This window comes from Diabrotica undecimpunctata, chromosome 3 (assembly GCF_040954645.1).
Source record: "Diabrotica undecimpunctata isolate CICGRU chromosome 3, icDiaUnde3, whole genome shotgun sequence".
Lineage (NCBI taxonomy): Eukaryota > Metazoa > Arthropoda > Insecta > Coleoptera > Chrysomelidae > Diabrotica > Diabrotica undecimpunctata.
Genome location: NC_092805.1, coordinates 19,790,377 through 19,805,356, shown reverse-complemented (window position 1 = coordinate 19,805,356; position 14,980 = coordinate 19,790,377). Strand labels below are relative to the sequence as shown.

At 36.3% G+C, this 14,980-nt stretch overlaps 1 protein-coding gene across 2 annotated transcripts in view; it reads left to right on the top strand.

Moving 5' to 3' along the window:
- LOC140435501 (sialin-like) overlaps positions 1 to 14,980 on the top strand; it is a 48,973-nt gene that overhangs the window by 28,956 nt on the left and 5,037 nt on the right. For both annotated transcript variants that reach the window (XM_072524237.1, XM_072524238.1), the window contains exons 5-8: positions 947 to 1,121; positions 4,232 to 4,486; positions 7,715 to 7,991; positions 8,045 to 8,165. In XM_072524237.1, the coding sequence (XP_072380338.1) occupies positions 947 to 1,121; positions 4,232 to 4,486; positions 7,715 to 7,991; positions 8,045 to 8,165 (828 nt within the window). The remainder of the gene's footprint in view (positions 1 to 946; positions 1,122 to 4,231; positions 4,487 to 7,714; positions 7,992 to 8,044; positions 8,166 to 14,980) is intronic.

The window sequence follows — 14,980 nt, the reverse complement described above, 5'->3', positions numbered from 1 at the left end:
TTTACGATTTCTTGTACTTGTTTTTTCATAGCCTCTCTTTTCTTTCTTCTGCATATTCTAGTCGCTTGTATTCTTTTTTCGTTATAAATCTCACTGCTATTTCTTGTATTTCTTTGAAGTTGGTTAAGCCTAGCTTGCCTTTGGCTTTTCCGACAGTTTCCTCTGCTGACTCCGTTATAATTGTTTTTAATTGTCTCCATTCCTCCTCTGCAGTATCTTCCTCTCTAGTTCGGTTGAGTTTTATTTGGAGAGCATTTCTGTAATGTCTTTTTTTTGCGCTTTTGAATCCTTCGACATTCCATTTTTTGATTTGAATATTTTTCCCTTTTGCTACTGTCGCTATTTTCTGCCGTAATTTTGCCCCTACAAGATAGTGATCTGAGTCAGAGTTCGCCCCGCGATACGTTCTGACATTAGTTATGTCTGTTGCCCATCTTTTTGAGATGAGTATATGGCCAATTTGATTGGCTTCGTTTGTTCCTGGTATTTTCCATGTTCCTTTATGGATATCTTTTCTCTGAAAGTTAGTACTGACAACTACGTAATTATTTGCTGCTGCGAACTGTGCCACCCTGAGTCCATTTTGACTGGTTTCAGTGTGCAAACTGTGTTTCCCAAATATATCGAAATTCGAAATATCGAATAATATATCGCTTGTTCTATTTCGGCGACATTAAAACAGTACTTCCAGTTGCAACTTTGGAACTATAGAAGTTCGAGGTCAAATTTCTCACCTTTATACCAACTTTGGGTTATAAGCTCTCATTTGTTATTCTATCTGTTCTAATATCAGGGTAGTTGTGTTCATGAACAGACAGAAAGACATAAATAATTCAAGGTTTTCACATTCTAATGTTGTAAAATGTTGTAACAATTATATATTATTAAATAAATACAGATATTCTGTAAAACTTACATGTAATAATCACATTTCGATTTATTTTAGGGAGTTATTATACCATGCAGTCAGACAATTTGGACAAACTGGGCTCCAAAGCTAGAACGAAGTCGATTAATAACAATAGCTATTTCTGGAACCTATATAGGGACAGTTATTTGTTTACCTTTGTCAGCACAGCTGGCTACACATCTTGGATGGGAGAGCATATTCTACGTTTTTGGTAAAAAATTTAATTATAATATCAAAATAAATGAGCATTTATTCGTTTTTGGGCTGTAAATATAAGGGGTGCCTCAAAATCTTGGTCCGAAAAATGATATTAGCAATATTGTTAGCAAAAGAATAGAGAAATTGTTTAAAAGTTTGCGCATTAGATACAGTAGAACGACTATTCCATTGAATTAAATTTAAATTCTTGGAACTATTATGAGGCATTAGATGTGGATAAATTTTCCAATAAATTAAAAATGTGCTTTTAAATTAAAATATGATCATTGTGTCAACTGTCATTACAAGTTAAAACATCTGGGAGAAAGCTGAATATTATATTAGAAATGCCTTCAACTATTTTTTCTTTGAGCATCATCAACTCATCCCTATAAGAATTTGGTAAGATCGACGAACTGGCCGTATTTTTCTAAACTCCTTCATTATTAATATTATCGCTGTCGTCTAGTTTTTTTTAATCTTCTTTTTCTTGTGTCACTCCTATCAGAGATTTGAAATCATCAAGGCTATCCTGACCTTGTTTACAGCTGACCTAAAGAGTTCATTAGTGGTACAGCCAAACCACTCTCTCAAATTACGCAACCATGACATTCTTCTACGGCCTGGATTCCGTTTTCCTTCTATTTTTCCTTGCATTATATTATGAAGTAATGCGTATTTATGTCCTCTCATCAGGTGGCCCAAATATTCGAGTTTTCTTCGTTTGATCGTTGATAAAATTTCTGGGTCTTTTCCTATCCTTCGCATTACTTCAAAGTTTGTGACTCTTTCAACCCAACTTATCGTCAGCATTCGACGGTAGCACCACATCTCGAAATTTTCAATATTTTTTATTTTGTTCTGTTTGAGAGTCCAGGCCTCTACACCGTAAAATAGCGTGCTAAATACGTAGCCCTTTAGCATTCTTAATCGTAAAGGGATGCTTATATCTCTGTTGCAGAAGAATTTCCTCATATTTGTGAAGGTGGCCCTGGCAATTTCGATACGTCTTTTTATTTCATTGTTTTGGTCTCCAGTTTCGTTTATTGAAGTCCCCAAGTATTTGTAACTTGATACTTTTTCAATCTGAATGCCGTTTATACTAATATGTGCTGGTTGTGTCATGTTCTTACTGAAGACCATATACTTGTTTTTTTTGAATATTGATACTTATGCCATAATTGTTGCAGGTAATATTTATATTTGTAAGTAATCGTTGTAATTCTTCTACTGTTCCTGCAACTAGTACAGTGTCGTCTGCATATCGAATATTATTTGGCAGATGCTTTCACTATAAACATGAAATAGCAGCGATGACAAAATGCATCCCTGTCGTACTCTTCTACGTATTTCTATTGTTTGTGATATATTATTTTCTATTTTGGTGTCAGATTTCTGATTCCAATATAGATTGAGAGAATTATTCGCAGATCTTTATTATCTATGTCCTTTCTTTCAAGAATGTCTCTTAGCTTATCATGGCGTACTCTGTCTTTTGTTAAGATTTAGTGCTATTATTTGATGTGGAATTTATTCTCACAACTCTTGGTTTAGAGATACTGCATACTAAAGGTAACTTAACATTTCTAGAAGGTGGTGGAGGAAAACTGCTAGAATCATTAGCCAACAACAAGAATTTATTATTTGTCAATACGTCAATGCATTTCGTTATTATAAAGCAATCAGTACTAATTTGATTTCCACCACAGTTTTTACAACGCTCTTTTCCTTTACACTGTTTTGTCATAATATGTTTCATCTCTTCTTTACTTACTCGGTAAGGCGAAACTCGTGCGTCGTTCGCTCACGAGGCGGCGACTGTCACGGTATTCTTGAGCCCAGGGCACAGAGTGACGTCTCGTTGCGTTGTGCCGTTCGTCGGTTTCGTGGTTCGAATAAGGCTTGCCTTTCGGATACCCGCCTAGCGTTCGTGTGCTTCGTTTTGACTGTCAACTTACCTCTAGCCTGATTCCATTCGAGGACACTGCCAGGCGGAGAGTTTGACTGAGACGGTACATCTGTCAAAGAATAACGCAGGTGTCCTGCTCAGCCAGCTCATCGAGAACAGAAACCTCGCGTAAAGCAAAAGGGCAAAAGCTGGCTTGATTCTGATGTTCAGTATGCTTAGGGACTGCGAAAGCACGGCCTATAGATCCTTTTGGCTTAAAGAGTTGTCAGCAAGATGTGTCAGAAAGACAGTTACCACAGGGATAACTGGCTTGTGGCGGCCAAACATTCATAACGACGTCGCTTTTTGATCCTTCGACGTCGGCTCTTCCTATCATTGCGAAGCAGAATTCGCCACGCGTTGGATTGTTCACCCATAGCCATGAGACGTGAGCTGGGTTTAGACCGTCGTGAACCAGGTTAGTTTTACCCTACTGATGACTCGTTGTTGCGATAGTAATCCTGCTTAGTACGAGAGGAATCGCAGGTTCGGACATTTAGTTGACGCACTTACTCGAGCGGGTAATGGTGCGAAGCTACCATCCGTGGGATTATGCCTGAACGCCTCTAAGGCTGTATTCTTTCTAATCAAAAGTGGCAACGATATCTCTTGGAGTGCCGAGAGTCAAAAGGTTCAAAACAATGTGACTTTATTAGGCAATCGTAATTCGCTACGATTGTCGCACGAGCCCTTATTTCCGAGATTATCGGTTTGCGGTGGGATTGATTCTTGCCAGTAGACCAGATCTTTAGACGGACGAACATGGGTATTATAATCTTTTCGATGTTGGGACTCGGAATTGTCTGTAGACGACTTACGTACCTGGCAAAGTGTTATACCTGGTAGAGCAGTGTCCTTACCTTAAGCATTTCTGACAATGTATAACAGGATACATGTACGGTTCCACCGGAAAAATACAATTATTGATTATGACTTCCATTGGTAAAGAAGATTCGATGAATGTTATACATACAAGTTTTCTATCTACTAGTTTAGTTTAATTTGTTTCTGTAATGACTCCACTCTTTAGTATGCCCGGGGGTATATGTATATGTAATTCAGCTTATTCGTATAATTTTTAGAGTTTCAGTGACATTTTCCTTTCTGACGATTGTAGTATTAATTTACTTAATAAAATAAATACTACAAAACCTATAAATAATACTTTCTTCTAGGTGCCGTTGGCTGTTTATGGTGTGTATTCTGGTTATGGTTAATAAAAGATTCCCCTACGGAAGACTCAAAAATTTCCAACGAAGAACTGAAATATATAACCAATTCTCTGGAAGGATATAAAGGAGATACTAGTAGAAATATTCCTGTATGGTCAATTATAACATCTCCTCCTGTTTGGGCTTTGATCGTTGCAAGTTCTAGTGAAATTTGGGGATTTTATACACTGTTGACACAGCTGCCAAAATTTATGAAATGTTAGTATATGTAAATAAAAACATATTAACCTTTAACTTGGCAAAAGGTTAATTTTTACTCTAATAATCTGAAAATCAGTATGTTTGCTGTTTGGGAATCATACAAATATTATATCAAAACAAAAAAAATATAACATCTATATATTATCTTAAATTATGAAGGACAAGTAAGATGTTTGTAATTATGAATGTGTTGCTTGTGTGAGTCCATTTCAAAAGGTAAAAAAAATAATAAATGAGACTTACTCACAATCAATTTAATTTAACTATCAGACGACCGGTTTCGCTTTCTACAATATGCAAAGCATCTTCAGGTCAAGATACAAAGTTAAATAAATGCTGAAAATAATAAACCCATATTAGGGTGTTGTCTAATAAAGGTAAAACAAAGATAGGTGATATAAATTATATAAATTACAGTAATTATGCCAATATTACATGTCTGTGGTTTTTCAAAATGAATAAAATGTTTAAGCAGATAAGACCCACAAATTGGTAAAATAGTCTATTAAACTGTAATGAATTAATAAATAAACAAATAAATAAAACATTACTTACATGCCGGTACTCTATAAATTGATGGTTGAAAGAACATGGTTCAAACTATCTTGTATTGTTGATTGGAGAACTCAAGTCAACTATTGTAATTGTTTAACAGTAAACGGGGAAGTTTTTAAGGAGACAGATTTTATCCAATGAAGTAGAGATAGGTAAATGTAATTGTTTGTTTGATGAAAGTAATGTTCTATACCATTAAGTTCTTTAAAGTTATTTATATTTATTCTGGAGATATATTTATGAAATGTGTGTTATTTATTGAGATTTTTATTTTTGTTTTGGAAGGTGACAGTTGTGAGACAATGAATAAGAACAGATGTACAAATTGTGTGGGTGTGCAATTATATCAGCTTGTAATTATCAAATTTCTTTGGTAAAGTTATGTTGCAATATGTGGCAAATTGTTGTAAAGTCCAATATATAAAGTTAAAAATTAAAATTGAGACACTTTAAGACACACAGAAAAACACACAGAAAACACTTAAAAAACGGGGGACGAAACAGACATTAAATTTAAAAAGGGGGGAGGATTTTAAAAGAGAGAGAACTACATCTCTTACTTCTCCAAGTAAGAGATGTAGTTCTTTCAAAATCCTTCCCCCCTTTTTAAATTTAATGTCTGTTTCGTCCTCCCGTTTTTTAAGTGTTTTCTGTGTGTTTTTCTGTGTGTCTTAAAGTGTCTCAATTTTAATTTTCAACTTTATATATTGGACTTTACAACAATTTGCCACATATTGCAACATAACTTTATCAAAGAAATTTGATAATTACAAGCTGATATAATTGCACACCCACACAATTTGTATATCTATTCTTATCCATTGTCTCACAACTGTCACCTTCCAAAACAAAAATAAAAATCTCAATAAATAACACACATTTCATAAATATATCTCCAGAATAAATATAAATAACTTTAAAGAACTTAATGGTATAGAACATTACTTTCATCAAACAAACAATTACATTTACCTATCTCTACTTCATTGGATAAAATCTGTCTCCTCAAGAACTTCCCCGTTTACTGTTAAACAATTACAATAGTTGACTTGAGTTCTCCAATCAACAATACAAGATAGTTTGAACCATGTTCTTTTAACCATCAATTAATAGAGTACCGGCATGTAAGTAATGTTTTATTTATTTGTTTATTTATTAATTCATTACAGTTTAATAGACTATTTTACCAATTTGTGGGTCTTACCTTGTCTGCTTAAACATTTTATTCATTTTGAAAAACCACAGACATGTAATATTGGCATAATTACTCTAATTTATATAATTTATATCACCTATCTTTGTTTTACCTTTATTAGACAACACCCTAATATGGGTTTATTATTTTCAGCATTTATTTAACTTTGTATCTTGACCTGAAGATGCTTTGCATATTGTAGAAAGCGAAACCGGTCGTCTGATAGTTAAATTAAATTGATTGTGAGTAAGTCTAATTTATTATTTCTTTTACCTTATGTTTGTAATTGTTATTGTTTTAAAGGAATGACTGTTTTATATCTTCTTGTAGAATGCTTGCATCACGTTTATATAGTAGCCAAGCATTATTAATGGATATATCTATAATTTGAGAAAAAATGCCCATACACTATCTATGTGTTTTGAAGCGCATTCTATATAGAGCAATCAACATGTCTGCCAAATCCACACCACCCATATGACTGTTATAGTGTTTTATTAACTGTGGACATGGAATGTGGATTTTCCTGTTTTTCCATTTTGGAGAATCTTTGTATGGTTGCTATTGGAATGGAGGCTATGTGTTATCGTACCACTTTACAATGACAATGCGACTATCATTGTCTACTCTTTGGTTAAAATAATCTCTCCCATCTTTTTTTATTTCCTTATCAGATTCAAGTGAGGAAACCTGTAGTCTGTCTTTCTTAACAGTATCCATAGAAAGTAAGCCAAATTCACTTCGAAGATATGTAATAAGTTCTAACCTTGTAAAATAATTTTCGAAATAAACCGTCGATAAAGGTTTCTGCACTGATAGTTATATTTTCTTCAACATCATCTGTGTCTTCCATGAATTCTTTCAAAAAATTACTAATACCTCTTGTTCGTCATCCCTACTACTCTCTGGGTCGCTTTCAGCACCAACTGGAGGCAAAAGAGCCATTATCCTTATTTTATTCTAAAAAAAAATTAATGTAAAATAAGCCATATCGGGCGGTGTATACTATACAATACAAAAAGTTTTGATTCGATTTGCTGAAAAAATATTTACACTACACCAAAAATTTGTTTATACATAAACAGTATAATAAATAAGTTTCCCAAAAATTAGCACTGTATAATAAAAAACAATAAACTGATATAAACCCTTAACCCTTGTTGGTTGTAACAACACGCTTGCTCACCCATTTTGTCGAGACTTATCCATTCCGTCAGAACTAAATGCGTGGAATTAAGAACTTTCGGGCTGATACGGTTGTGTATACTCAACTATAAGGTGCCAAGAACTGGGTTTCAAATTCTATTGATCGTCATATAAAAAAAATTGATATATTATGTATAATATAACATACGTTGCCAAGTTAAGAGTTAATTTACATTGGGTAGTAATCGCTTAGAGCAGAAATAATTTAAAAATGAAATCTACCAAGAGTGGTACACAATGTATTAAAAACAAATTGTATATTGTTTTAGATGCTCTTAAATTTAATCTCAGTGATTCAGGATTCGTATCAGCATTACCCTATGTAGCAGTAACGTTTGTAGTACAAATTGCAGGCCATCTTGGAGACTACGTGCAGTCTAAAAACGTATTCACCGTTGGCCAATTAAGAAAAATTTTTCTTGGAGTTGGTTTCTCATTTCAGTGCACATTCATGATCATCTCTGTTCATTGGGTTTCGACAGTTACTACGACTTTTTGCCTCGTCTTAGCGATTGCCTTTGGAGGCTTTGCAATGGCTGGCTTTGCGTAAGTATTTCTCCGGATATAATGTATTAATTATGATAGCAATAATTTTTTAGGGTCAATAACTTGGATCTGAGTCCGAACTATGCCAGTATCATTGTTGGCATTGCGAATACATTTGCAACTTTGCCAGGGATTATTAGTCCCATTTTAACCGGATATCTTGTTACCGACGAAGTAAGTGACGATATTTTTAGCTAATTATTGTTTTGAAGCTATTTTTTGTGTATTTTATTATTCTTTTCAAATAAAAGTTAAACGATAAAAAGTTAAAAGGAAGATTAATATTCAAAAAGAAAGAAGTAAAACAAGAAAAAACATGAATCAGAAGAAATATTCGACAAAAGTAAAAAAATACACCGAGCACCTGATAAGATAAAACAAAAATAAATGAAACAAATAACCAAAATGAAATGGAATTATTAAGACAACTAGTAAAAAGAAAAAAAAGGAACCTTAAGGATATTAAAAATATGATGTGAACTATAATGGAGGAAATCCAAGAGATCAGGAAGGAGAATAGTGAATATAAACTGCTAATGAACGAGTTTCAAGAAAGAAATACAAGAAAACGAAAATCTAAAAAAGGAAATGGCGATCATAAAACAAAAAATGAAGAAAATAGAATGCACTATACACGTATGCCAGAAAGAAATGAAGAAAAAGAACTTAACAATAAAAGTCTTACCAATAGATATATCAGATAAAGAGCACCCAAAAATTGAAATACAAAACTTTATAAACAAAGAATTGAAGATAATAACAAAAAAAATATGATATGTGTCATTGAATTTAAAAAAATTAAAGAGAAGTTAAAAGTATTGAAACACCGAGTATACATAGAAGGTGACCTGGCACTAAAATAGATAGAAATACAAAGAAAACTTGGAAGATAGTAGAAAACGAACGAACCAATAGGAAAAGGACAAAAATAGGTTATACATTTATACACATAATTATAGAAGAGTGATAACACCGTCACAAGTACTTGATGTTAGAGTCGCTAGCAACAGAGAGTACAAAACTCCTTTATGAGAACAGGATTACCAGCAAACTAAAAGAGATCTAGGTACAACCAGAATGGGGAGTAGAAGATACTTGGCAAAAAATCAGGAAATGCATCAACCATGTAACAGAAGAAGCAATTGGAAAATTAACACGAGGGCGATAAACCACACCAAACCGTGGTTTTGTCAAGAAGTAAAAGAACTCTCTGAATTAAACCTACCTATGCTACCTGAGATATAAAAGCACACAATCAGAAGAAGCTCTCGCAGAATATGTTCAAGTAAGAAACGAATATGTTCAACTTACAATCAACCAACAGAATATCGAAAGAGTCGAGCAATATACATATCTAGGCACCAATTTAAATAGCCAATGGGACCACTCAACAGAAATTAAACAGCGAATAATAAAAGCAAAAGCAGTATTCGTTAGAATGAGAACCATTTTCAACAGTCGAGACATATCATTAAAAACAAAATGCCGTCTATTGAACTGCTACATATTCACAGTTCTGCTCTACGGAATGGAAGCATGGACACTGACTGTTGCATCTATGAATCGGCTCGAAGCTTTCGAGATGTGGTGTTATAGGCGCATCTTACGTATATCCTGGGTTGACAGAGTTACTAATGTGGAGGTCCTGCGTAGAATGGGGAAAGAATGTGAAATTCTCATGACCGTCAAAACTAAAAAGTTGGAATATCTAGGACATGTAATGAGAAATCCAGAACGTTACGGCCTTCTCCAGCTGATTCTCCAAGGGAAAGTGAATGGTAAGAGAGGACCGGGAAGAAGACGCATTTCCTGGCTTCAAAATTTGCGAAAGTGGTATAACACGACTACCACTGAACTGTTCCGCGCTGCAATAAATAAAGTAAAGATAGCCGTGATGATCGCCAACATCCGGAACGAATAGGCACTTTAAGAAGAAGAAAAAACAAAGTAAACACAAAAATAAAATCAATCAAAAGAGAACATTGGGCTAAATTTACCAGCGACATGAACTACGACCTACATGGTGCCCAAAAGAAAGTATGGAAAATGTTTCAAAACAGGAAAAAACCAGTTAACGAGTTCGTGCAGACCAAGGGAGTACCTATGGAGACATGGAAACAGAATTTTAAAGAGCTATATGATGCTAAAGAAACACTAAATATAAACGAATATGAAGCAGATATAAGTGCTACAATCAATGACGAAGAGGTAGAAGCAAACTTGCAAGTAAACTGTCACGACTATTTAACAAAATCTTAAACGACACAGAAACACCAGAGGAATGGCATATCACAATCCCCATATCACCCACATTTAAAAAAGGACAAAAACTTGCCCACAAAACTACAGAGTAATAACCCTCTTAAATACAACGATGAATCATTTCACGAGTATTATTAAGGACAAATTGGAAAGGCAAATCACTAATGCTGAAGAACAACAAGGTTTTACCTTGACCAAGAGGGCGGTCTATTACAGATGCAGTATTCATAATAAAACAAATAAAAGAAAAAGCTATAGAGTTTGGCATGCCAGCGGATATTTGCTACATTGATCTGACGAAGGTGTTTGACAGTGTTTGTCTAGGAGACATTCTAAATATATTAATAGAAAATAAAACACCGATCAACATAACAAAGATAGTACTACTACTACTAAGGATTTCCACAGTTTTCACTGTCTTCCTTCACTCAACCGTTTTCTCCAATTTTCCCTGTCATTCCAGTCTCCATCTCGCAGGGTTCTTTTCTCCATAGCCTCGTCGATTTTATCTCTGAATGACCTTCGGGGTCTTCCTCTCTTTTTTCTTCCAATCGGGCTCCATTCTGTGATTTTGTTTATCCAGCGTCCTCTGTCTGCTCTTCTGACGTGGCCGTACCAGGATAGTTTCTTCTCCTCTATATAGTCGATTATGTCTGATTGCACTCCCATTCTCCGCTTAATCTCTGCGTTTTCAATTCTGTCTCTTTTTGTAAGTCTACAGCTTCTCCTCAGGAACTCCATTTCTACTGCTCTTATTCTACCTCTATTTCTCTTGTTTATTGTCCAGTTTTCGGACCCATATGTCAGGATACTTCTTGTCAGGGTGTTATATATTCTCTTTTTTGTCTTTATCGTAATGTTCTTATCCCACAACACTGAGTTTAGTTGTCTTATACAGTTTCTTGTTTGTCCCAGTATGTTGTTTATATCTTCTTCTGTTGTTCCCTGGTTCGATATTATGGTTCCTAAATACTTGAATTTATCTGTTCCATTTATTTGTCTTCCCTCGTCTATCTCTAGGTTTCTCATATCCTTGTTTTCTGTTGTTAGGTATTCGGTTTTCTCTAAGTTTATTTCCATTCCGTTGTTTTTATATTCTTCTTCTAGTTTTCTGAGCATAAAGCTGAGATCTTCTTCATCTTGTGCGATGACTACTTGATCGTCGGCAAAACTTAAGGTGTATAGGTATTCGTCTCTTACTGGTATGCCCATTCCTTCGCACTTTCTCCTCCATGGTTTGAGTATCTTTTCCAAGAATATTTTAATTTATTTCCACATTTAATAGCTACTTTGTTTTCTTTGTATAGTGCTTTAACTGCTTTTATTAGTGTTTGTCGGATTCCGAGATCATTCATTGCTTCCCATAATTTGACTCTAGGTATTGAGTCATATGCTTTCTTTAGATCAACAAAGGCCAGATGGACCGGTCTACCTTTTGCCATTTTCTTCTCTATCAGTTGTTCTAATGTGTACGTATGATCTAGGCATGATTTTCCTACTGTGAACCCTGCTTGGTCTTCTCCAATTTTTCCTATTATTTCAGTTTCTAGTTTTTCTTTAATAATTTTCCCGTAAAGTCTACCTACCGACGATATTATACTAATTCCTCTATAGCTTTTCACATTTTTTCCTGTTTCCTTTCTTATGTATGGATGTGATGTATGCTTGTGTCCATTCCGCAGGTATTTCTTCTCCATTTAGTCCTCTTTCGAACATTCTCAGTAGCATGCGGAATAACTTTTCCGTTCCGTTTTTAATTAGTTCGTTTGGTATTCCTCCGGGTCCTTTTGCTTTTTTGTTCTTGAATATCTTGATTGCTCTCTTAACTTCTGCCAGGCTTATTTCTATCTGGTCGTATGCCCCATTTCCTGCATGTTCTATATTCTGTTCCTGAAATTGGGGACGGTTTTCTGTAAGTAGTTCTACGTAGTATTCTTGCCACTCGTTTTTACTAATTTTGCCGATCTGGGTTTTCTCTGTCTTATTTCGTTGAAGTGCTTTTAATATTCGCCATGATTCTGAATTTCTCGTTCCTCCGATATGTCGTTCTATCTCTGTGCATGCTTGTTCCCATCGTTCGTTCTTTTCATTTGTTACTCTTTTCTTTACCTCTCTGTTTTTCGCTCTATATAGGTCTAAGTCTTCCTGTTTTTTGGTGTTTAGGTATTTTATGTGTAGTTTTTTCTTTTCTTTTATGCATTTCAATGTGTCTTCCCTTAATTTGATATTCTGATGGGTGTTCCTTTGGTCGTCTTCTCCAAGAGCTTCTAAGGCCGCTGAAATCAGGCAGGTTTTTATGTGTTCATGCATTTCATCTAACGTGTCATATCTGAATTCTTCTAGTCCATAGACAAAGATAGTCCATAACCTAAATAACAACAATGTAACCAAAGTTAGAGCAAGAGACCAATTTACTGAAAATATTCCAACACCGGGAGGAATTAGACAAGGCTACAGTTTAAGCCCCTTCGTGTTTAACCTACTCATGGGCAAAATTATAAACAAAGTAACATCTCTCAATCTCGGATACAGAATGGGCAACAAAAGAATTGGTATGGTGTGTTACTTAGATGATGCAGCAATTATTGTTGAATCAAAAGATGATCTTCAAGGACAGCTCTTTCAGTTCTTTCAAATAAGCCGTCAACTAAATATGACCATTTCTACCAACAAAACTAAATGTATGACAATAGCAAAAGATCCGCTCAGATGTAAGGTAGTGGTTGAGAACAACCCCATAGAACAGGTGATGCAATTCAGATATCTGGGCATAGATATATCAAGCACAAACGACCCAGTAAAGGACCTAAGGAGTCAGATCAACAAAGCATCCGCATTATCGGGATGTCTGCGTGAGATAATCTGGTCAAATTCTTATATGCGCACAGACAGTAAAATTAGAATCTACAAGACCATACGACCGATCATGACATATGGTATAGAAGTGCGCGAAGATACCAACAAAACGAAACAGATGCTGGGGGTTGCCGAACTGAAAACCCTAAGAACAATAGTGGGCAAAACAAGAAGAGACAGGGTGAGAAATACAAACGTCAGAGAGCAGTGCAAAATTCAAGATATTGTAAGATGGGGAAGGCAGCGTAAGAGGATGTGGTACAATCATGTACCACATGATTATGACGAATGGATGAGAATAGACTTCCAAAAATTGCCCTAGAAAACAACCCGCCCGGTTCAAGACTTCCCGGAAGACCACCTAAAAGCTTCAGAATTAAACAGATCGAAAGATCTCCAAGAAGTAGAAGAAGAAGAATTATAGAAGACACAAGATGGGATTGGAACCAAATATCAAACATAATAGAAAAAGCTACAAACAGAATAAGGGCATGCCTGAATATAAAGGTGATAAGATGATAAGGTGTGTAAACACACACACACACACACACACACACACACACACACACACACACACACACACACACACACACACACACACACACACACACACACACACACACACACACACACACACACACACACACACACACACACACACACACACACACACACACACACACACACACACACACACACACACACACACACACACACACACACACACACACACACACACACACACACACACACACACACACACACACACACACACACACACACACACACACACACACACACACACACACACACACACACACACACACACACACACACACACACACACACACACACACACACACACACACACACACACACACACACACACACACACACACACACACACACACACACACACACACACACACACACACACACACACACACACACACACACACACACACACACACACACACACACACACACACACACACACACACACACACACACACACACACACACACACACACACACACACACACACACACACACACACACACACACACACACACACACACACACACACACACACACACACACACACACACACACACACACACACACACACACACACACACACACACACACACACACACACACACACACACACACACACACACACACACACACACACACACACACACACACACACACACACACACACACACACACACACACACACACACACACACACACACACACACACACACACACACACACACACACACACACACACACACACACACACACACACACACACACACACACACACACACACACACACACACACACACACACACACACACACACACACACACACACACACACACACACACACACACACACACACACACACACACACACACACACACACACACACACACACACACACACACACACACACACACACACACACACACACACACACACACACACACACACACACACACACACACACACACACACACACACACACACACACACACACACACACACACACACACACACACACACACACACACACACACACACACACACACACACACACACACACACACACACACACACACACACACACACACACACACACACACACACACACACACACACACACACACACACACACACACACACACACACACACACACACACACACACACACACACACACACACACACACACACACACACACACACACACACACACACACACACACACACACACAAAGAAACCACATTTAAATAGGGCAACATAATGAACACGGCAAACAAGGAGAAGGCTATTTTAAAAATGACAACATGGAATTTAAG